The sequence below is a fragment of the Peromyscus californicus genome, unplaced genomic scaffold (genome assembly GCF_007827085.1).
Source record: "Peromyscus californicus insignis strain IS unplaced genomic scaffold, ASM782708v3 Scaffold_5__1_contigs__length_169319896, whole genome shotgun sequence".
Lineage (NCBI taxonomy): Eukaryota > Metazoa > Chordata > Mammalia > Rodentia > Cricetidae > Peromyscus > Peromyscus californicus.
Genome location: NW_026294573.1, coordinates 105,067,953 through 105,092,762, shown reverse-complemented (window position 1 = coordinate 105,092,762; position 24,810 = coordinate 105,067,953). Strand labels below are relative to the sequence as shown.

Sequence of the window (24,810 nt, the reverse complement as noted above, 5' to 3'; positions counted from 1 at the left end):
ACCGGGCAGCGATGGCGCATGCCTTTAATCCCAGCACTTGGGAGGCAGGCGGATCTCTGTGAGTTCGAGGCCAGCCTGGTCTACAGAGTGAGTTCTAGGAAAGGTGCAAAGCTACACAGAGAAACCCTGCCTCGAAAAACCAAAAAAAAAAAAAAAAATACATTTCCACCAACACAAGTGATTTTATCTTTCCCTCCAGCCAGACACTTGTAGAACAGAGTCCTCTCTGAGATGTTGGCCTCACATCCACACAGGACCTTCCCATCCAAGAGGAATTCTGGCAGGCTCTGGGCACAGAGTCTCTTGACATGCTAGCCAGCCTGGCAGGCAGATAGATGACTCCCAGGGCCATCTCCAGTAACCACGGTGTGAGCAAGTTCTTAGGAGACAGCCTGCAGCAGGGCTTCATAAGAGACAACACTGTGGTCTAAGTGCAGCAGGGTCAGCGCCTGGGGAACTGGAGAGTTTTTCTGAGCACTTTTGAGCCAAAGTGGAAGCCAGGCCTCTGTTTCTTCTTTCACGTGGAGGCCTTTTAGCTCCGCTCCTACTGTGCACCAGCTCCTGTACGAAGTGTTTTTACGCAGAACGCCACAGACAACCCTCATGCTTCTTTAATATAGAAACTATTCTATTCTTTTCTTTTTTTTTTTGATTCTGATATTAAATTACATAAAACAAATGGCAAGGGCTGGAGAGATGACTCAGTGGTTAAGAGCACTGGCTGCTCTTCCAAAGGACCCGGGTTCAATTCCCAGCACCCACATGGCAGCTCACAACTGTCTGTAACTCCAGTTCCAGGGGATCCTTAAAAATGAAAAAGAAAAAAATATCTAAAAAAAACCAACAAATGGCAAAAGTCATGCAAGCTGTGTTCAAAGCAAGCTTTGACTAGTTCGTCTGACTCCAGAGCAGGGGCATTGCTTCTTTTCAACAGTTTTTGCCAGGTGTAGTGGCTAACACTGTCCCAGCACGTGGGCGGCAGAAGCAGGAAGATCACTGCAAGTCTGAGGTCAGTCTAGGATGCATCCACGTGACAGACCCTGTCTCAGCCAACAAACTTTTACACACACACACACACACACACACACACACACACACACACGAGTGGGGAGAATTTTGAATATATAATGGAAACCCATAGTACAAGTTTCAAAATATTCAAAAATGGTGGAAAGCAAACCTCCTTCCGTCCCATGTCCTTTTCCAGGAAGAAGGACACCCAGTTTTTCATTTGTTTAATCTCTGGGACAGGGTCTCACCATGCAGCCCAAGCTGACCTCAAATCTGCAATCCTTGGAGCATCTCGGACTCTCGAGTTCTGGGTGTACAGGGGTGTGTCACCAGCTTGACTTCTTTGTTTTAAAGATGGGTCTGTGGAGACACAGTTTACACACCCTGGAATCTGCCCATTTAAACCTTACAGTGATGACTTCAGCTTATTCACAGACTGTACAACTCTAACACAACCCATTTCCAGACACCTTTGTCCTCGTTTTGCTTCTTAGAGACCAAATCTCGTGTAGTCCAAGCTGACCTTGAGCTTGCTGGGTAGCTGAGTATGACCCTGAATTCCTGGTCCTCCTGCCTTCACTCCTGGTGCTAGGATTACAGGTGTGCACCACCATGCCAGGCCAGAACATTTCCTCCACAGGAAACGCCATGCCTCATACTCAACCCTCCATCTCCTCTAGCCCTGGGAAGCACTGGGTTATTTTTTATCTCTAGATTTGCCTATTCTGGACGTGTGGGGAGATGGATCCTGTAATTCCTAGTCTTTTGTGACTGGCTTCTTTCATTCAGCGTGATGTTTTCGATTCATCCATGGTACAGCATATGTCAATACTCCATATCTTCTTATTGCCAAGTAATATTTCATTCTGTGAATATGCTGCATTTTCTTTATCTTCCCATTGATGGACATTTGGATTGTTTCTTCTTTGGGCAATTCTAAATAATACTGCTAAGTAATGAACATCTGTGTATGTCTTGTGAAAAATTTCATGAACATACTGCTTCTTATTCAGATTGTGTAGTAGACCCCTCCACAAAGATGTTGAAGCAAATCCAGATGTGTTTCTCAAAAGATGCTATTCAAGAGTTTCACTAAACTAATGACTCCCCCTCCACCCTTGGAGAGTTTAGAGAGGTTGGAGGGAAGCTGCCTTTCACTCCCTGAAATCATGCTGGACATTAGAAATAGGGGCCCGCCAGGACTCAGTGGTCTGACTGGGGCAAGTGTATTAGAGTGTTACCTTTCCATTTCAATGTCCTCTTCTTACTCTTCCTTTGAGTAAACTGCCAGCTGGTTCCCAGGAAAACTCACCTTATTTATGCCTTCAGTACCCCTTTGGCCTGCCGAACATTCTCCCACACAGCTGTCTTTACATTGTTGGTCCTAAAGGTCCAATTTTAGGTACCAAAGCTGCTGCTTTCCCTTGACGTGCTAAAGAATCCAAATCCCATCCCGAAATTGAAGAGGAAGTTCCCAGTCAGCGTTGAGGACAGGATGGAGGTGAAGTCTTAGAGGAAACAGGATGGACCACTCATTCTCATGGGGACCTCCATCATACAGTCAGTTACTGTCTTATTGAGCATTAATACTGGGCATTTAATATGTGTTCAGCGTTGTGTTAATGGACCACTTCCATTACTGTCAACACTTACACTACCTCAAAAATTGGATATTATTATTTTTTTTTTTTTTTTCGTTTTTCGAGACAGGGTTTCTCTGTGTAGCTTTGCGCCTTTCCTGGAACTCACTTGGTAGCCCAGGCTGGCCTCGAACTCACAGCGATCCGCCTGGCTCTGCCTCCCGAGTGCTGGGATTAAAGGCGTGCGCCACCACCGCCCGGCCACGGATATTATTATTTTATTTGATAGAAGAAAGAAACCGGGGCCTGGGGGTTTAAGATAAGGTCATGAAGATAATAAGGAGCAGACTAAGGATTTGAATCCAGTTCTGCCACCAAAGACCATGCTTTTAACTACTTTTCTGTCCCCCATCCATCTGAGTTACAGAGAGGAAGGACTTCATAGTGACTTTGTTTTTGTTTTGTGGGTTTTTTTGGTTTTTGTTTGTTTGTTTTTGTTTTTTGAGTCAGAGTTTCTCTGTGTAGTTTTGGTGCCTGTCCTGGATCTCGCTCTGTAGACCAGGCTGGCCTCGAACTCACAGAGATCCACCTGCCTCTGCCTCCTGAGTGCTACCACCACCCCGTGGTCTTTTTTCTTTTTCCTTTTCTTTTCTTTTTTTTTTCTTTTGGTTGTTGTTCTTTTTGTTTTTTAAGACAGGGTTTCTTTGTGTAGCCCTGGCTGTCCTAAAACTCACTCTGTAGACCAGGCTGGCCTCAAACTTAGAGATCCTCCTGCCTCTGCCTCTGGAGTGCTGGGATTAAAGGCATGTGCCCCCACTGCACAGTAAGATTTTTTTTTAAATCTCAGGGTGCCATACAAATATAATTTTTTCCACATGATGTGAAATGGTTGAACAGAACTGTTTTAAAAGAAAGGAGGGGGCCTCTTGTCTCCAGCTCCACTTTTGGGGTTGCTAGGAGGCTAATCAACAAGATGTCCACAGGAACTCCAGACCATGGGCTCTGCAAAAGCAGGAACTGGGTCTGTTGTTGCTCAGCTTTATATCCTGGGCACCTAGAAAATACTTGGCACATTGTAGCTGCTCAAAAATTATTTGTTGAACGAATAAATACGGTTTCCTGGGCTTGAAGCCCAGTTCTGCTTCTCATCTGCTATGTGACCTGGACAAGTGCCAAACCTAAACTTTCTCTGGACCTCTGTGGTCCTTTTGGATAGAAGAAATAGGGGGACTAGAGACCTGGTTGTCTCTGATGTTCTGTTCCCTCTGACATCCACTAAAGTGGCATAGCAAGGCCATGCCAGGTATGTTGGACAATTATGTCTGACCTGCCCAAGGTGAGGTGGGTAAACTGGGATCCCTTGGCATGAATGTGGGCAACAAGGCACCTGAACCAGTGATGAGTAAATGTGGTACACTTCAGATTGGAAGCAGAGAATATTTAAAAATAAATCTATGAGGCTGAGTGTGCGGGCTACATAGTCAGACTGATTCCTCCCCCCCAAAATTGATTTTTTTAAACAAGTCTTTGATGAGAACTTAAAAAAAGCTTCTTTTATTTGTCTTTTCTTCTTTAAGCAGAAATTCAGTGAAAACATTAAGGATTGGGAGTTACAGTTCCTTTACTTAAGGTGACTGCTGACTTTAGAGCAATGTCCTCAATCTGTGAGTTGCGACCCCTTTGGAGCAAACAACCCTTTCACAGGGTCGCCTAAGACCATAGAAAGACAGAGATTTACATTAGGATTCATAACAGTAGCAAATTACAGTTGTGAAGTAGCAACGAAAATAATTGTAGGGTTAGGGGTCAGCACAGCATGAGGGACTGTATCTAAGGGCCAAAGTGTTAGGAAGGTTGAGAACGCTGCTCTGGAGAATTAAGGCAGACTGCATTCTGACACCAGCCCTTCGTGGGGGTCCTGGTGTGAATTAGTCTCTCTCTTTTCAGGAAGGCACATATAAAGCTATTGGTTTTGTGAACCAAATGGCCGTTCACTTCAGCCAGGTGGGGAACCTGATTCCCAAAGACTCAGATGAAGGACGGCGGCAGCACTACCGAGCTGAGCTGGCGGCAGGTAGGGCTGTGGGCCGGCCTCAGGTCCCTCTAGAGCTTTGCAAGACCTCTGCTTTCATGGTATCCAACTGCAAGCTGTCCTGGGCAGGCCTGGGAGCTAACCCAGGTCATGGAGAGCCCAGGGGACAAGCAGGGTCTGACAGGCAGGAAGATGATCCTCCCTGCCAGGGACTGAGCCATCTTGGACCCTGAACTCATTAGCAATATCCTGTCAAGGGTCACAGGAGTCTGCTAAGGTGGTGACTTCAGAAACAGAAGTCCTTGAAGAGGAAGAAGAACCCAAAGAGGCAGAAACTGAAGCTGGCAGTCAAACAGATGTGCCTGCTGCTGCAGCTGAGGTGCGGGTGGGGTTGCTCTTGGTCCCCACCATGCCAGGGCAGCCGTGGGTGGAGGCTTTCGGGTGACCTGGGGAGGAAAGAGTGGAGTAGATGCTGCATGTGCCAATGTTTCTGGCAGCATCCTCTCGCCTGCCCCCACCCTACCTGGCCGGGGTTTCCTTCCCCTGACTCCTGATGGCCCACTGTCTCCCTCCCAGTCAAGCTCTGGCCCTCCTGATTTATTTCCAGATGACTGAAAAGGTGGTTGAAGAAGAACTGAGGGCACCTGTGCAGCCCAAGGAGCGGAAACTCACCAACCAGTTTAACTTCAGCGAGAGAGCATCACAGACCTTCAACAACCCCCTCCGGGTAGATCCCCACCACACCCCTCTACAGACCTTCAACAATGCCCTCCGGGTAGATCCCCACCACACCCCTCTACAGACCTTCAACAATGCCCTCCGGGTAGATCCCCCACCACACCCCTCTACACACGTTCAACAATGCCCTCTGGGTAGATCCCCACCACACCCCTCTACACACCTTCAACAACCCCCTCGGGTAGATTCCCCACCACACCCCTCTACAGACCTTCAACAACCCCCTCGGGTAGATTCCCCACCACACCCCTCTACACACCTTCAACAATGCCCTCTGGGTAGATCCCCCACCACACCCCTCTACAGACCTTCAACAATGCCCTCTGGGAAGATCCCCCACCACACCCCTCTACAGACCTTCAACAACCCCCTCGGGTAGATCCCCCACCACACCCCTCTACACACCTTCAACAACCCCCTCCAGGTAGATTTTCCACTACACCCTTTTACTTTGAGACTCTGTGCTATGCAATGGCAAGGTGGACACAGGTCTGAGACCAGTCCTTGCAGGCCTGAGCTTGACAAGGGGGATAGGAAAGACCACAGTTTCTCCAAGGAGAACTGGAACATGCATTCAAGTCCCTGTAAGAAATCTAGTCAGCCCGAGGAAGGCTAGGACCCTCGACTCCACTGAGAGGCTGAAACCTGGGCTAGCCTGGGAAGAGAAAGTAGAAATCAAGACCGAAGTGTGCCAGAGGTATGGGAAATCTTGAAACAATGTAACAGAAGCTGGTGGTCTCTGTGGCAGATCAGCTTGGAAAAGCTAGAACGTTCCCTGACTGTGAAGCATCCTGAGAACCAGGCTGAGAGAGAGAACCTGACAGGGTTTTAGGTGCGGTACACTCACATGAATGTTCTACAGTAGTGCATCTATGGTGGATTCTTGAGCAGCGCCTCGTCACCCTATGTAGTCCTTAGGCTGATGCTGGATAGTCAGGGTGATACATAGTGGGGAGGGAGCAACTTGCACACTGGATGCGGAGACCCCATTACTGGGGAGAAGCCTTCTCTTGTAAGGGGCATTAGCCCTGGGCCTTGTGGGAGGTTGACCTCTGTGCATCGTGTCTGGAGGCTGGCTCCTTATAAATCTGTCCATCCCCCACCTGGGCCTTTTCTTGATTAAAAACTGTCGTGATTGATCGTCACTGCCCTTGCTCTCTGGTTTAGGCGACTGACGGAGGCCAGAATGAAAAACCAAATGTGGGATTTGAGCAATTCAGTCTTTCACCAGGCTCTTCTTTGCTTCCCTAGTTCTGTTCTGTTCCTTCCTCAGCTCCAACTAAAATGCTTCTCCTAAAGAGGTGCTGTTGGGCTGAGTGAGAGGGAGGGGGGTGAGACCATCTGCTGCTCTCCTGTCTGTTGTCCCTGTTCTGTAGGATCGGGAATGTCAGATGGAGCCTCCACCGAGAACAAACTTTTCAGCCACAGCCAATCAGGTAAGATCCCGTCTCCATCTGCACTCCCAGGCACCCTGAAATGCTCAGCAGAGGAGGAGTCTGGCAAGGCTAGACTCCTCTGCCAGTCTGCCTTAATTACCCATCCACCCCGCTGCACATCATCCTGAGCTATCAGTCCTGAGCACTGGGCACATCACAATAGGTCTCCAGTATGAGCTCTGGACCAGCCACATGCCTCCAGGGCAAGGCTGTCCATGCTGGAGGCATGGCTTCTGGAGCCTTCCCCAGAACATGGTAGAATGCTTGTTCCCATGGACTCTCGGGAGCCTGTGGCACCCTGTGACTGGCTTTAAAGTGCCAGCATCCTTTTGTGTTCTTGCAGACCCTCCTCCTTCCCATTAAGCCCTCCCTGCTGGCGGTGCTAACTTGGACAGGATCTGGTGTTAGGATCAGGCTGGAGCTCTACTATTCCTACTGTGGGCATAGTATGCTTCCCTTCTTTCTTAATTCTTCTGTTTCTTTCTTTGTCAACAAAGGATGATAAGCTGCCCCAGAGGTGTTGGAGGGCTCTGAATGAGATAACAAATGCTGAAATGCACACTGGCCTGTATGGGATTTTCACATGTAAGGTGTATCTATCTGGCCTCCAGGTGGCAGTGACTGACCAGTCTGGGAGGCACTCTGTGTAATCTGCTGCATTTGCCCAGCCCTAGATCCTTGCCGCTGCTTCTGCTACGGCCCTTGAAGAAGGGCTTTCCTTTCTTCAGGTCCAGTTGGCAGAATGCTTATGTATTTCCTTCTAATCTTGAGATGTGGGCAGTGAAGTAGATGGCCCGCTTGAGCCAATATGTTTATCCTGTTTCCATGGAGGCAGACATTTTTTCATTAACTGTGTGTGTGTGTGTGTGTGTGTGTGTGTGTGTGTGTGTGTGTGTGTGTATTCCATGCATAGAGGTCAGAGGACAGCTTTCAGAAGTCAGTTTTCTTTCCACCATATGGGTCCCAGGTATTGAACTCAGGTCCTCAGACTTGCTGGAAAGAGTCTTTAATCTCTGAGCTATCTCACCAACCTGAGGAAGATTTTTTTTAAAACATATTTCTTAATTCAGTTTTAGAAGTTTCTAACAAACTATTAGTTGCCTAGTGGTTACACATTTTGTCTTCCTGTTGGGGGTTGAAACCTAGAACAATATTCATGGATCTCCAGCTTGAGATTCAGACCCTGTGCTTCAGGGTAGATAAGCCTAGCCCAGAGGAGCCCTGGAAACTCCTTCCTTCCTCTTTTAGAGTGGGTGATTAGCAGGGAAGACAGACTTTGAACATGTAATTACAATGATTAGAGGGTGCTATGGAGACACTTGACAGTTTAACGCGACCAACTCCTGCAGGCTGAAGAGCTGGCCGAGTGAAAGCTGTGCCCTGTGGTGACTCTCTTGTCTTGCTCTTGCCTAGTGGGAAATCTATGATGCCTATGTAGATGAGCTTGAGAAACTGGAAAAGACCAAAGAGAAGGAGAAGACCAAGACTCCAGTGGCTAAGAAAACAGAGAAGATGGCCCTGAGAAAACTGACGTCTATGGAGTCCCAGGTTCGGTGGGGGTGTCTACAGCTCTGTCACAGAGTGTCTGAGTGGGGCCTCGGGCTGTAGGTCGATGGAAGCTTGGCTCTATAAAAGGGCTTCACAGATGCTCAAGGGGGAAGGCTGACATTGAGGTGTGGATAATTTCTTACCTCAGGAGAAGATGTAATGACAGCTAGAATTGTCCCTGGCAGTCCACACCTTCCCCCAATTGGTATTCTGAAGGTCAGAAGGGTTTGGGAATTGCTGGCCTAGGACCGACTTTCTTGAAAGGTCTGTGTTCTCTGCATCGCAGGAGCGTTATGCGTCTGCTGTGGAGGGGTGGGATCTAAGGATAAGGTACCCTCCCTGAGTTTAGGGCGAGTCGGGTTCTTCTGCCTTCAGTCTTTGATTTAATCACATCTGGCAGTCAGAGTGAGTGAGATGGCTCATGTTAATAGTCAGTGTGACACGATCCAGAGTCACTTGGGAAGAGGTCTCAAGGGGGACTGTGTAGATCTGACTGGCCTTTGGGTGTGTCTGTGAGGGTTGTCTTGATTACATTAATGGACAAGGGAAGACCCGACCCACTGTAGGTGGCGCTATTCCCTAGGTTTGGAGTGGAGAAAGTGAGCGGGTATTAGGCAGGCAGGCATTCATTCTCTCTTTCCCCTGACTGTGAAGCAACTAGTTGTCTCCAGTTCTTGCTGCCTTGAATTACCCACTATGATGTACTGTAACCTGGAATTTTGAGCTAAAATAAACCATTATTCCCCTAAGTTGCTTTTGTCAAGGTATTTTTATCACAGTAACTGAAGTGAAACCAGGTCAGTGAGTCTTCAGGGCCAGGAGCCAGCCCACAATTATCCCAGATACCGTCACCATCAAGTCAATGGATGTAGCCACCTGGAGTTGGACTCACCATAAGAAGCCAAGTGGGAGTTTTAGAAAGACCATGGTGGGGGACTTGGAACAGTGCAGCCTGCAGGAGTTTAGGGATCAATATAGAATAAAGTGATATAACCATGGGGCAATGACCACAGCGGGGATCACCACAGGAGGTGCTGGAGAACCTCATTTATTCCTGTAGCAGAGAGAAAACTGGGTCAGGAGATGGAGTCCCAGAGTGGAGATCCTATGGGTGTGACCTGCTTTGGAAGAGGGTCACCAATAGCTAGGGGCTGGTTTCAGCACTTTGGAGAGCGCCCAGGGCACCTCCCTCGGAAGTGGCTCTGCTCCTCTCCAACCACGCGAAAACCCAGCTCAGTTTAAAGAAGAGCTGTTTTCCTTTATCCCAGCTGTGCCCAGGTCCTCTTAGTTCTGTTCCATGACCCTGATGTCATATTTGAAGGGAAGTTTGAGGGGCCATTGCTATGACTTAATAGACACTATCTTTCAGGTTCTTTGAATCACTGATCAAACACTGAATGATCATGGCCATGCCCAGTACGCAGTCTCAGGGTGGGATAGGGCCCTGGCTTGAGGGCTGTGTGGGTATCCTTGGCTCCCTTACACCGTTCCTCAGAGCATATAAATGTCAGAGGAGGCTCTGGCCGGGATTAGGCTCAATGTGAAGACCTGTCAGAGTTTGGGCTATTGGCTCTGCTGGAACCCATAATGGCAGAAAACCCAACTAGAATCATCAAGACCCGGAAATCAGGAGAAGACTCTCTGTGGCTGAGACTGAAAACTGATTTGGAACCTAAAGTCTGCCCAAGATGATGTCTAACACTCCCTGTCACATTGGGTTCTTCCAGCTTTGCTGATATGGAGAACAGGGATACAGGCAGATTCTGATCTGTAGGGCTTTTTAAAAAAAACTCTTTTTACCCTTTGCTCTTTAAGGGGCCCGCCACCCAGCTCCCAAATAATCACACGAAGACTTATTCTTTCTTATAAAGCCCAACCTTACCTTGGCTTATTTCTAGCCAGCTTTTCTTAACTTAAATTATCCATCTATCTTTTGCCTCTGGGCTTTTCCCTCCTTTCTTTCTGTACATCTTTTCTTTCCCTCTTATTCTGTGTCTGGCTGTGTGGCCGTGTGGCTGGCCCTTGGCATCCTCCTCTCCTCCTTTGCTCCTTTTTTTGCTTCCCTCTTCTCACTCTTTTCTCTATTTATTCTCTCAGCCCAGCCCCGCCTAGCCCTCTCCTGCCTATCTATTGGCCACTCAGCTCTTTATTGGACCAATCAGGTGTTTTAGGCACGCACAGTAACACAGCTTTACAGAGTTAAACAAATGCACATAAAAGAATTCAAAACATCTTTGCATCATTAAACAAATATTCCACAGCATAAATGAATGTAACACATCTTAAGCTAATATTCCACAACACTGATCCTCTAGGCCAAGAAGCCACAGTGCGGCAGGACACTGGGGGTATAATGTACACCCATTCCTGGGTGAGTACCTTGGTAAGAACTCTCTTCCAAGATGAGTTCAGTTCTAGCTGGGAATACCAAGTACTGAGCCAGGCCGTCTGTAGAACAGAAAAGACTGGCAGCACCTTCTCCTTTGCCCAGGCCTAAAGTTTGAGCAGAGAATTGTCATTTCCTCAAAGATCTCTGTCTATTTGGGTTGGTAAAAAGCTCAGGTGTGGGCAGGGAGAAAAGAGAATAAGTTCATGATACCCTATGAGAAGGTCTCCATTAGTGGAGTTCAGGTCTCAGGCTCATTAGTGACTTGACTGAATACACAAAAATGAATGCAAGCTTGTTTGGTCTGAAAGATTTGGCAGGCCCGGGGAAATGGGATCAGAAGCCACAAGTTCAGTCGGAACCCATGAACAGATGTGGCTACTCCAGGAGCATGGCGTCTAGAACAATGGAGGTGATGGCCCACTGGACTCTTTCTGAGCACATCTAGGATCCTGCATCTCCCAGGACAAGGACAGTGTAGTCAGACTGAGAAGGGACAAGAGCGTGGACTCTACAGTCTAGACTAGTGCTTCAAGTCTGGCTTTGATACTATGAGCTGGAGCTCTCTGAAGCCTCAGTTTCCCCAAGTGTAAAGCCATCTTAATGACATCCTACTTTGCAAGATTGTTGAGCAAATTCACAATGATGTGTATACACAGTACTAGCACTATCACTGTTAGTAATATGCCACAGTAAGGCTGATGGAGCTTGGAAGAGATTGCTGTAGGAAGTGTTGACGTGGGGAAATGAGGTACTGTTGTGCAGATCAGAGGGGTTATCTTCAGGTATGTAGTTCCTTGTGGCCAGAGGAAAGAGTTCAGATTGTAGGTAGCTGAGCCAGGGAAGCTGGTGTCCATTTGTCAGTGGCTATCTGTCCACAGCAAGCATTGACTCACATCGGGAGAGTCAAGTGCCCGGAAGCTATGAAAGGAGAGGTTGTGCTTTGGATCAAGAGTGGGAGGGGCATCTGGGAACAGGTGGACTCTGAGCACTATACTTACAGAATCCAACATCTGCCCTCCTTGCCCGGTTTTCTAAGATAAATAGAGTCAGTCTGAAGAGCAGTGAAGGGCCCTCAAAAAGCCATTTCCCGGATGCCAGTGTGTAAGTCCCCAGAACTCAACTGTTTGCTCTGTGTGCACTGCCACCAGGAATCGAGTTAATCAACATGTGCATTGTTGTGTTTGCTCCCCACAGTGGCCTCTGAGGGAGAGGCTGCCTAGGCCTTTGCCACAAGGACTCTGTGACTCAGAATCAAAATAACTTGCTCAGGGCTGCATCCAACTAGGAAAGAATTACACATCCACGTGATCTAGAATCTTGTCCCTTTTTAAGGTTTTTCTGAGATTTTATTTATTTAATTTGTGGAAAGAATGTCTCACTGCATGTGTGGAAGTCAGAAGTCAAATTGTGGGAATCGTCTCTCTCCTTCCACCATGTGAGTCCTGAGGATGACCTCAGATCTTCAGGCTCTACCCACTGAGCAGTCTTGCCAGCCCCAGAAACTAGTCTCTTAGTCACAGCCAATGTGGCCTCTCCCAGCAGTGCTGACCTCCAGGATCCACATGTCCAGCCCATGGTCACTCTCTGGATATACACTTAGCTTGTTCCTCTCCTGCCACTCACCCAAACTCTTTGTTCTTTTCTTTGTTAAAGACTTATTTTTTAGTATTTTTAATTATGTGGGGGGCGGGGAGAGAGGGTTATATGCACAGGGATGCGGGGTCCTTGGAGTCCAGAGCCACTGATTCCTCTGGAGCTGAGTCACAGTCTGTTGTGAGCTACCCAGAATGTGTGCTGGGAATGGAACTCCAGTCTTGGGCAAGAGCAGTAAGTGCTCTGACCTCCTGAACCATCATCTCTCCCCCACTGCATGCTTTCCTTGCCAAGCAGTTTACTTTGTGTGTTTATGGAAGTTGCTTCTTCATTCAGAAGGAGTCATTTTCCAGGGTAGAATCTGCTGCTTTGTCTGCGGTCTGGAAAGGGCCCTGGGTTAGCAGGCTCAGTTCTGCCTTGCATTCCACCTGAAGCTCATCTCTCCCTGTTTGGGCCTCTGTGACTCCTCAGCCTGAGACTAAATAAGGAGTTTGGGCTGGAGGGTCCATGAGGCCTTTCATGGGAATCAGTCATTCCCTGATCTGAGAAAGCCTCTCTGCCTCCACCAAAGCCTCTAACAGGTCCTTGAGTGCTCTGCCTTCCTGGGCTCTGTTCAATGCCTTTTCCAAAACCAACCAGATGGAAGAGTGAACAGCAGCTCTGTCCTGGAACCAGATGCATCCCCGGTGTCCTTGTGCACCCGTGAGGAAAGGCTCCTAGGATGTGGTGATGGTGGGAAATCTGGCTGTGAGCCGTTTCTGAGCCCTTTGGGATAGGCAAACCACAGGGTTATATTGCTGAACTAATGTCAAATCTGGGCTGTGGCTCAGGGCATATGACCTTGCTGGGCACTAACTGATGAGACCTTGTGACTTTTGTATCCCACAGAGTGATGATATCACCAAAGTGACCCAAGCTGCTAAAATTGTGGAGCGAATGGTCAACCAAAATACATATGATGATGTTGCTCAAGGTGAGACTTAAGGGGATCGTGGTTTTCATTATTTTTAGGGGTGTGTGTGTGTGTGTGTGTGTGTGTGTGTGTGTGTGTGTGTGCACTCTCGCCTGGCTGTCTGAATGTGAACTACATGTGTGCCATGCCCACAGAGCCCAGAAGAGGGCATGGATCTCCTGGAACTGGTGTTGCAGATGCTTATGAGCTGCCTTATGGGTACTGGGAATCAAAACCCAGGTCCTCTGCAAGTGCTCTTAACTGTGAGCCAACTTGTCAGTCTCAGAATTTAAAATCCTTCACAAAAGACTAGTAGTCGAGTGTCCCATACTAAGTCCTATCGTGAAGGGGAAAATAAAATAGCAACCAAAGAAAAAAAGCCACCTCCTCTCCTCCTCTGGATGTCGCTGAAGAGGTGAGGCTTATGCAAGTCCACCATGAATGATGGTGTGAAAAGCAGTGGGTGTAGTGATGAGATCTGACATGTGGCAAAAATGACCTGCAGAAGAATGATCTAATGCCACCTTCCCAACTGTCCCGGGGAGCAGGCGGAGCAGACGTGGTCACTCTGACTCCGCAGATGGTAGCAAAGGCCGAAGCTGCCTGATTAGTGAGTGGCAAAGAGAACCCAAATTTAGTCTTGATCTTGTGTCCCAGTCTGCACTCAGTTGGCTTGGAGATGCTAACACTAGAATTCACAGGAAAGGAACTTCTCTGGGGCCCCCTAAAGAAGAGAAAAATAGTCAGTGGTGGTGCACACCTTTAATCCCAGCACTTAGCAGAGGCAGGTGGATCTCTGAGTTCAAGGCCAGCCTGGTTTATAGAGTGAATTCCAGGACAACCAGGGCTACACAGAGAAACCCTGTCTAGAAAAAACAAAAACAAAAATAAGAAACACACATGAGATGCATGGGACATGTCAAGGAGGGCTTCAGGGGGCACTGGACTGGATGCCAGGGGGTAAGCAGGGCCTGTGTGAGAGGGTGTAGCAGGGCGAGTGTGTTCTCAGCAAAGGAGGGCATGAGCAAGACTTGGTGGCGAGAATGGGTAGGAACTGACTCTGGGGACAAGGGCAGCAGGCTCAAAGCCCCAAACAGTAGTTGTTGGGAAAGAGGGAGAGTTCAGGGAGAGAGGAGCTGGAAGAGGATGGACGAGGCAGAAGTCAGGGACCGAGGTAAAGGTATGGGGTGCAGCAGGCTTCGCCATGCCTGGGCAGACAGGGTCAGTGGGGATGGTACAAAGGGAGAGTTGTAATAGTGGAGAACAAGCACCAAAGCCGGGCATTGTGCTGCACAATGTGGGCATAGCACTTCACGTGTTCCAAACGGCCATCCTGGGATGTAACATTATTATCCCATGTTATGGATGAGGAACCCAAGCTAACATGTTACTTCTTGACCAAACCCACAGCCAGTGGGAGCTATGAAGGCTGAACCAGAACTTGAACACAGGCCCCTTGGTAGATCTGGTGACTAACCTCTTCACCACTGTGCCACAGAGCCTCTGAGCTGGAGGAGGCATTTCAAATGAACACACTCAATAGAGCTGTCCTAGCAATTAATTAGTGATGAGGTGAAGCTGAACTTGATTCAGAAATGCTTCGATCCTGGGGGCCTGGGACAGTCTGGTGTCCCCGACAGTGCCAAGGAAATGACTCCTTCCCATGGTATGAACAGCACATTCCCAAGTGGCTTGGATTTCCCTAAGAGGTTGTGCATTTATGTGGAGCAGCTGCCTCCCCAGAGTTGGCAATGCCATGTTGCTGGCTGGGCTCCTTTGCTCACAGCCTCGGGCCCTTCTTGGTGACTTGATGCTCAGTGCTCACCCGTGGGACACAAAACTAAGGCTGCCAAGACCAGCAGCCTAAACAAGCCCCCTCGTTATCGTTGAGGCTGGAAAACGACCTTGAGTCTTTCCAAAGCTGTCAAAGTACACAGCAGCTGTGAATGAACTTGTCACTCACACAGCTTGGCTTCCGGAGACCCAGCCTCTGCAAGCGGCCCACCACAGGGCCGTAAACCTGATTAATATCCGTGCAGAAATTGGCCTTGTGAACCGCTTTCATTTATAAGAACACGGTCACATAAAAATGCATTGAACTTTGATTTTTTTTAATTGCACAGTGTTTTCCCTTTGGGAAAGTGTAATCATGAAGGAGAAATAAAAATAAAGAAGTGTTACCAATTAATCCTGCTCTGAAATGAGGAATTTCCAAAGCTCCCCCAAGCTCAGGAGTCTTGATGTGATCAAGGCTCACACCTTTTTGAGCACTCAAATCTTTTTTTGTGCCAAGACTGTTTTGAGGTTTGGATGTAGTCCTGCGACAGCCTCAAGGTACGGGCATTGTGGGAGGGTCTGGGCAGTGCCTGGGCGGCTGACTGTGCCCAATTAGGGAGCTCCTTCTAATTGGCCATCCTGCTTGAAAGGAGACCGAGCATTTCCCATCTGACTTTGGGTCTCTGTGGCTGTCCCTGCACCAGGCACTGGAGACACAGGGATGAATGTAATGTAGGTCCTGCTCTCTAGGAGCTGTGAGCATGGAAGTCAGGCAGAAAGACTGATGGATGTCTCAGTAGAGGAAAGGCAAGACTGGAATGGACAAATTAACTCTATTTGAAAGAGCCAGGTGTGGTGCAGGTGCAGGTATGGTGGCTCATGCCTGAACTTGCAGCATTCAGGTGGTTGAGACAGGAGGATCACCATGACTTCCAGGCCAGCCTGAGCTACACAGTGAAAAACAGTGTAGTGGCTCATACCTGTAGTACCAGCTACGCAGAAGGCTGAGGCTGGAGGATCACTTGAGCCCAGACGTTCCAGTCCAGCTTGGGTAACACATAGTGATAACAGGTTACAGACCCTTTTGTTGCTGTGCACAGACTCACTCCTGTCCCCCTCCCCCAATTAGGCCACCCTCCTCTGCAACGCTCTTGACAGAGTTGATAAGCAACACATGCTGTGGCCTTGCAACTGAGAATCCATTCTCAAAGGAGAGAAAGGAAAATGAAGGCCCTGTAGAAAAGGAGGATGTTGAATCAGATAAAGAGCAAGTAGGAGTCAGCTGGGGGTGGGGGGCAAGGCGTTCCAGACATGGAAAAACATGAGGAAACACAAGAAAGGATGTGGAGGGGGTGCCCAGGAGCCTTGACCGGACCAGAGAACCTTGTTCAAGGAGAGCCATGAGAAGTTTTGGTGGTATGAGGAGGGTGGTGTGGTGAAGAGAGGGTTTGCTCTTGCTCTGCTGGCCCTGAAGAGCATGGACTGAAGGAGGTGTTACGGGAGGAGGTAGGGAGGCCAGCTTAAAGGATATGAAAGTCAGATGATGGGTATAGGGATCTCAATGTAGATAGTAGCTATGAGTTTTTTAAAAAATGGATTTAAAAAGACAGGAGGAAAGTATAAGAAAGGGTAGAAAGAGATCAGCCCAGGCTCCCCAGCTTCCTAGTTAGGTAAATGGGAAGTGAGGCTTCTGGCTAATTTAGTGAAAATGGGAGGGGACGCTGAGGACGAAGCTGAGTCTTGGGAACCCGTGGAGGAGTGTCCAGGTGGCTTCATTACAGTGAGGTTTGGCAGTGAGTATACAGTTGAGCTGTATTTTAGGAATCTAGGAGGTAGGATGAATAAAACTATTAATCGGCCTCTGGCAGCTGAACCCTTGAAATCTGGTTGCTCTGATCTGGGTTTCCGAAGCACTGAGAAGCTCAAGGGTGAGGGATGCAACCTGGGATTCTGTCCACACACACGGATGCATTACTGTAATTTCCCCCAACAACTCATCTACAGGGAGAACTTACGTGTCGGGCATTTTTCTAGGCACTTTGCATATATTAAACCCAACCTATATTCTCACAATGGTCCTTTGAGATGGTACTTCTATTATTTCCAGCCCCAAACACAAAGAGGTTCATTGTGTTGCCCAAGGAGGTATCGATTTGCCACAGAGTGGCAGCTCCTGGCTGACTGTGTCTGTTTGTGTTTAAGATTTTAAGTACTATGAGGATGCTGCTGATGAATACAGGGACCAGGAGGGTACGCTGCTGCCTCTCTGGAAGTTTCAAAATGACAAAGCCAAGCGCCTGGCTGTCACCGCCCTCTGCTGGTGAGTACAGATATTGCAGTGAATCTAGGGCCCCAGAGTACCCACTGCGTGCCAAGTTCTGAGCCATATGGCCCTTCTATTGGGCTTTACAACTTGAGTATGACACGTGACAAAGTAGGGGGAAAAATAGGGCCTGGATTCTTATTGAATTTCAGGATTATCTAATGTCTACTGTTGGTAAGACTGTACGCTGGACAGTGGGTATCTGCAGTAGAGTTAGTCACCAGTGCCCATGGATGTTCTTGACCGTGGGAGGGCCATGTCTGTTTCCTGTGCCAATGAGTTCACAATTCTTTTGCAGGAATCCAAAGTACAAGGATCTCTTTGCAGTGGGACACGGCTCCTGTAAGTGATCGGGTTATTCATTTGTTCACTCATGCAAATACAGACACTAGTTTCCTAGTCTGTTTGGAGCTTTTGGCCAGGTGTGAGAAATACAGTGATGACCAGGACATAGGCACTGGCCCTTGGAGAGAGCTCACAGTCCGGTGCAGTGGTTCTCAACCTTCCTACTGCTGCGACCCTTTAATACAGCTCCTCATGTTGTGGTGGCCCCCAACCATAACAGTATTTTTGTTGCTATTTCATAATTGTATGAATTTTGCTACTGTTATGAATCATAATGTAAATATCTGTTTTCCGATGGTCTTGTGACCCTGTGAAAGGGTCATTCAACCCTTAAGGAGTCACAGCCCACAGGTTGAGAACCACTGTTCTAATGAGAAGACTCACTCTCATATGTGCGGTTAGTGCTGGTCAAAAGAATACAGCTAAACATGCCAACCGATCCTCAAAGAGTGAAGGGGAACATTTTGTCGCAGAGACCAGCACAGGCCAAGCCTGCAGGCAGGAGAGATGTGGTGGGGTCAGCCCTCAAAGGACCCGGTAAGCCATTCAAGAAGGAAACCACTGAAGGGATTCTAGAAGGGCAGGCACATGTCCAGTACGGGGAGGAATTGCAGGCCTCGGAGGAGAGCTGGGAGGCCTGGTGCAGGTGTACCAGGAGAAATGGAAAGACCTCAGCTACCCCGGAGGGTGGGATGGAGGCCCTCTCCCTGCCTCCTCACCTGGCCTTCCCGACCAGGCCTGAGGCAAGATAGGAGTGAGGAAAGCAAGCCGTTGAAGTTGGTTCTTCTGTGCCTGAGGCACTGGAGACCACAGTGACCCATGTTCCCGGCCCTGCTGGGACAAGCTCGAGGTGGGAGGCAGCACATGGTGGTACCTGTGTCCACGCAATGTACTGCTCCTTGGGTCAAGCAGACACCCCCACCACTGAACTGGATAGTCCCTCTCCTAATGGGAAGGGCCCTCCACGTCCAGCCAGGCGCAGCTCCCTAATGCTAACAGCTTGTTCTCTGGCTGGGAGGATTCACTTCTGTGAACAGAAAAACCCTCCCGTTCTCCAAGCTGCTGCTGGCTGGCAGGCATACAAGCTCCTGGTCACTGCCCCTTAGATCGCCCATCCGTTCTCTGACCAGGGTAGGGATGCAGGGGGATGGGGATGGGGAGGAGTTGGTATTTGTCCTTCCTCTCAGGGAGGAGATCTTGGAGCTGCTCCCGGCCCTGTGGTCTGGGCTGCCTTTGAGGATGCCCTAAATGCCTGCTTTGTGTCCCTACTCCTGAGGGTAGGCTGCTGCCAAATGGGAAGCACCTCCCCCTCTGGCGGGAACGACCAGATTCTTCCCTTCTGCGGCAGCTACCGGGCCTGGAACAGAGCCTGGGGGTTGGGCAGGCCCTCCCAGCAGAGGGTGTGGACCCCCACGCGAGGCCCAGGCCTGATGCTTGAGACTGAGGTGAGAGTGTGGGAGCCTCCCCAGAAGGTGGAGGAGAAACCCCACAAATGACAGCCTGTCTTCTAGCCAGGGTTAGAAGCAAGGTCATGTGGAGGCCATCCACTCGAGGTAGCCTTAGTCAGAAAAGGTAATGCCTTCCCCGAGGGAATGGCCTCCAGCTGACAGGCTCACTGGCCTCCTTTGGACAAGCCCTGACCTAGGAAATGCTTCTTTGTCTTTCCTTGGACTTTTGAGGCACAGGCCCAGTGGTACCCACAGGCAGCTACAGACCTCTCTGGAGAACCATTTCTCCTGCATTTGGGAGGAGCACCCTGTGATCTCCAGGAGCATTTACACATCCAGGCCAAGAGCACTTTCCTGCCTGCCCCCTGCAGACCCCTCAGAGGGCCCGAGCACAGCATGGGAGATGGGACAGAGGTGGTGTTGTTTGCCGCTGTCAATGGCACAGGGGTCACTGGTCAGCTTTCAGGTGATCATCTATACAGTACCAGCCTCAGGCCTGAGCAGGGCCAGCCGAGGCTGGGCCTCAGAAATTCTGCAGTGGCTCCTGAGATCACCTGGGGTGTCCTGTGTTCTCAGATGCATGCTTCGTGCAAGCTGAGGCAGCACCCCGCTTGTGGACGGGTCACCGTGAGGAGCAGCTAGTCTCATCAACCTCCCTCACAGTCTTCAAAAGTTCCCAAATACCAACCCCCCAGGGGAGAAAAACTGCCCGAAGACAAATACCGAATGAGAATTTAGGTTTATTGCTAAGTTTGATCCTAATAAGCACAGTCCAGGCCTCTTAAGCTTCCTTTCCTCCTGAAATTTAGATGTTTATTCTGTAACCCAGGCACAGAAAAATTACATAGTGTCTTAGTTAGGGTTACTATCGCTGTGAGAAAACACCATGACCAAACAGCTGAGGGAGGAAAGGGTTTATTCAGCTTACACTTCCACATTGCTGTTCATCACCAAAGGAAGTCAGGACAGGAACTCACACAGGCAGGAACCTGGAGGCAGGAGCTGATGCAGAGGCCATGGAGGGGTGCTGCTTACTGGCTTGCTCCTCATGGCTTGCTTAGCCTGCTTTCTTACAGAACCCAGGACCACTAGCCCAGGAATGGTACCACCTTCATCAATCACTAAGGAAGTGCCCTACAGGCTTGGCTACAGCCTAATCTTACGGAGGCATTTTCTCAATGGAGGCTCCCTCCTCTCAGCTGACTCTAGCTTGTGTCAAGTTGACATAAATCTAGGCAGCACAAGCAAGACAGACATATATTCTAGGAAGGACTGGAGCCTGTCACATCCTTAGGACATGGTTTCCTGGGGTTAGATATGGAGCAAGAAGAGGATAGGAAGCCAGGCATGGTGGCACATCCCAGCACTCAGGAGGAAGAGGCGGCAGATCTCTGTGAGTTCAAGGCCAGCCTGGTCTACAGAATGAGTTCCAGGACAGCCTAGAGAAACCCTGTCTCAAAATTCACCCGAGAGGGGAGGGGGGAATCCACATCTGCTTTCTCACTGTGGCTTCTGGTACCAGCATGCTAGGCTGCTTAAAGCACAGAGAGTTCAGGCTCCACCTTCCCAGCTCAGGAGAGGAAGAGGCTGTTAGCAGGGGAAAGGGGTGCAGGGGTGTTGGGGGACAAAAAGAGTCAATTCAGGAAGAGATGGTCTTGGAACAGCTGGGATGTGACTGTGCCAGCCTGTGAGACCAAAGGGGTCCGTTCCAGCTCATTAGCCAGCGCATAGCAGGGAAATGGAGACTCCTCAGGGTCTGTCAGGCAGGGATGGTATAGCAGATTAGAGAAACTCTGTGTGGTCCCGAGGCTACCCCACAGGAGATGAGGCAGGAAGCTTCCCAGCAGGCCCCACGTTGGAAGGGCAAAGGAGTCAGCTGTCCTCCTGCCCAGTCCGTCTCTGGGGCAGCGCCTCAAAGGAGACCAACAGCAGCCCTAAATTCCAAACACTAAACTCATTCCTGCCCGGTCCCTTGAACTTGCCCAGGCCAGAGATACACTCATGAGGGTTTAAATCTTTCCCGATCATTTATTTGTCAGCTTCACTAATTAAGCCGTGTTAATTTCATTTACTGAAAATGGAAATTCATCCACCTCATTTCTCCCTGTTCACCCTCCACACACAGAATCCATCACTCCTTAGCTGCAGGCTGCGTGAAATTTACAGGACTAATTATGTTGTCAGGTCTCTTTGTAAATACAGTCCATAAAGGCCACTAGCTTGCCAGGGTGCAGTACAAGGGCATTTCGTTGTTAGTTTAATTACTGGTTAGTTATTTAGGTTCTCAAATGTTTGCCTCATTTTCCCTAAATCAAATTAAATGTCCCAATTGATGTATTCTGTCTCCAAGGCCTTCCTCTTATTTCCCACACTGTTTAAATACAACTCCCAGTCTGACAAGGATGCCTAGGAAAGCCCATTGCCCGAGAGCCCAAGCCCAGCTTGTCTGGTGCCTCCGGCCATGCCTGAGGTTTGGAACTTTCCTGGGATCAAGACCCTTTTCCATGGCAGCCTTGGGCTGGTCCTCTGCCTGTGGAAATCCCAACACAAGGGGGCATTTCTGTTTCCAGAGTCCGAGGTGGCAGAGTGGGGGGCGGGGTGGGAAACGGCGGGAGTTTCACTGTTATCAGAAGGGCTGAGGACCACTGCGGCCATTCGTCTGACGTCTAGAACTGCTTCTGTATCACCCAGGAAAAGGTGTCATTGCTCTGACTCCTAAAATTAGCGTTTGGGCCGCCCTTCCCGAAGGCCTCTGATGTTTGGTTCCTGTTGCTGCAGCAGCAAAGGGCCACAAACACAATGGCTTAAGCGCCACAGTTCTTCTGAGCTCCGGAGGCCAGACTCTCAAGATGGATCACACCGAGTTAAAGTCAGGTGTCAGCAGGACTGTGTTCCTTCTGGAGGCCCCCCAGGGAGCACCTGTTTCTTTTTCTGTTTCCAGCTTCTAGTGGCTGCCTGCATTCCGTGGCTTGTGGCCCTCTTCCAGCCAGCAACTGCATCACCCTGACATCGGCTTCTGCCGTCATGTCTGAGTCTCTGACTCGCTTGCCTCCTTCTTTCCCTTATAAGAACTCTTATGATTACATCAATCCACCCGGATAATCCAAGATAATCTCCCCATCTCAAGGTCTTTAACTTAATCACATCTGCAAAGTCCCTTTTGCCATACAAAGTGACATATTTATAGGCCCTAGGGATTAGGATGTGGACATTTGTGGGGGGGGCATTATTCTGCCTACTCCACGCCCCCTCCAAGTGCCTCTTGCATGACTTAATAAGGGAGTCATCGAACAGCTGCTGCCTTGGAACCGGTCCTAGGCTGGCCTTGTTTGGGATGCCGCAGTACGAGAAGATGCCTGCCAGCCAAGGCTGGCATGGTATCTTTGTCTCTGCAGTTGGCACCTACTTCCTAATGACCACTGACCTGGTGTTAGCCTGGTGCCCCAACATGCCCTCCACCTGCCTTGCTCTCCGTGAGTCTGGAGCCTTTCCTCTGCAGCCAGAATGCTCTGCATTGCCCACCCCTCATAACCCAGAACTGCACGGGACAGGGGTGGTAGTTGTGGGTCTGAGGCCCCCAGTGATAGATTCCAGTTAAAGAAGATGATGATCTGTGTTGCTCACTGGATATTGTTTTGCCAGGGCTCGAGGAGCAGAACTGAGGACAGTCAGAACTTTGGTCTACGGTAGAATTAAGACAGGTACATGAAGCCAGGCCTAGTGGCCTAGACATGTAATCCCAGCTACTCAGGAGGCTGAAGCAGAATGGCAAGTTCATGGCCTGCCCCGGCCACAGAGTAAGTTTCAGGCCAGCCAGGGCAACTTAGTGAGATCCCTGTTTCAAAAGAAAAAAAATAAGAAGAGAGCTAGGCTTAGTGGTGTAGTGCTTGCCTAGATTGGGTCCCCAGTAAGAGTAGCTGTCTGTCTGTCTGTCTCTCCCTCCCTCCCGATCCCTGAGATGGTGGTTTTAGATGATAAGGCTCTGTCAATCGGGGGTTGATTCTCCCCCTGAAAACCTTGAGGGTCACCGATCAGGGAGGCCTTGGGGACCGAGCAGCAGTGGGGTTAGCAGGAAACAAACTCGGTCACCAGAGAGAACAAGACGTGTGCCGAGATGTGTTCCATCTTTACCTTAATCTTTTTCCATTCTTTATACGGATGGTGGGAAACAGCACTTTCTCGGAAACCAGAGCCCTAGTAGCTGAATGTTCTGGAAGGATTCCCAGAGACTATCAAGACTAGTAGACTTCCTCACTCCTACACCTTTTCCCTCCCTCTGTCCCACTGTCTGTTATACCTAGCCACATGTACTTCCTGAAATCTCTAGATTTTTTCATTGGCCCCAAACTAGAGTCTTTGCCTTATTATACAAAGGGAAAGCTAGGTGACTCCCATCTGGGGTTCACTGGAACTAGAAAGTCTGTGGCATTAAGAGCAAAGCACCCCCAGGAGAGAGATCCAAGGCTTCCGATCTCATTGGTAACTGAGGCACTCTGTGATCCTAATGTCATCCTGAGACTCCTGGTGACTTGGTTCGTGGTATACTGGGAATGTTGGGCAGCTGAGCAATGACATCATCGGGCTTCTGGTGCCCTGGCTGGTGATATCATTCTAAGATGTTTGGATGACTGGGCAATGATGGCACTAACAGATGATGCCACGTGAGGACCATTCGTGGTTTGAGTAGTAATGTTGTCATTTAATGGTTTCTAGATAAGATGATGATATCATGTGGGGTTGTTGGGGGTTGGGGCTGTGATGTCACACTGGGTAGACGTGTAAAGTATGACTCAGAGCTCAACGAGCCACTGAGGTCAGGAATGAGGCATTCACAGTACAAGAGTCAAGAGAGACCCCAGTCAGATGAGGCTTCTCTCTGCTTTCTCGATGTATTTTGACAAAAGGAGCCTTGAACTAAAATTCACAAAACACATACTCTAACCAGGACTAGCAATTGTGCTCTGTATCAAGAAGGACTCCCTTTTGGTGGTGGCCGTGGGGTTGAGACAGGGTTTCTCTGTGTAGCCCTGGCTGTCCTGAAACTCTCTCTGTAGACCAGGTTGGCCTCCAACTCACAGAGATCCTCCTGCCTCTGCCTCCCAAGTGCTAGGATAAAAACGTGCATCACCACCACCTCGCAAAGAGGACTCCTTTACTTGCAAGTGATGGAGACCTCTAAAGCCAGGTGGAGGAAGTGGAACTGAATCCCAGCATGCATTTGACCATCACACCAGTGTGATTGGTTGTTCTTTGTGTACCTTATCCATGACATCTGCTTCTCTCTGCACAGCCTCTCCCTTTATCATGCTTCACTGCCCTGTGCCTTACACATTGTCTAGTCCAGAACCTGGAGGTGTGAATTGGCTTTGCCAATAACCACCACACTATGCTGGCTGGCTCTGCCCCTTCCTCTGTCCTCTTCCATGTAGAGACCAAATTACCAGGCCTGGCAAGATGGCCCAGCAGGTAAAGGTGCTTGCCACCAAGTCTGACTAAGCTTTATCCCTGCAACTCAGAGTAGAAGGAGAGAAATGACTCCTACCTTGTCCCCCGCCTTCCACATGCTTACCATGGCATGTGAGTGCCTCCACACACACAAATGAATAAATAAAAACAACTTTAAAGACCAGGTTAACAGA

At 49.2% G+C, this 24,810-nt stretch overlaps 1 protein-coding gene across 3 annotated transcripts in view; it reads left to right on the top strand.

Annotated features, from left to right (window-relative positions):
- The window catches only part of Dnai1 (dynein axonemal intermediate chain 1), a 71,333-nt gene that overhangs the window by 30,353 nt on the left and 16,170 nt on the right, over positions 1–24,810 (top strand). For all 3 annotated transcript variants that reach the window (XM_052715438.1, XM_052715439.1, XM_052715437.1), the window contains 8 exons: positions 4,539–4,665; positions 4,881–5,002; positions 5,231–5,350; positions 6,738–6,797; positions 8,211–8,345; positions 13,216–13,300; positions 17,258–17,375; positions 17,677–17,720. In XM_052715438.1, the coding sequence (XP_052571398.1) occupies positions 4,539–4,665; positions 4,881–5,002; positions 5,231–5,350; positions 6,738–6,797; positions 8,211–8,345; positions 13,216–13,300; positions 17,258–17,375; positions 17,677–17,720 (811 nt within the window). The remainder of the gene's footprint in view (positions 1–4,538; positions 4,666–4,880; positions 5,003–5,230; positions 5,351–6,737; positions 6,798–8,210; positions 8,346–13,215; positions 13,301–17,257; positions 17,376–17,676; positions 17,721–24,810) is intronic.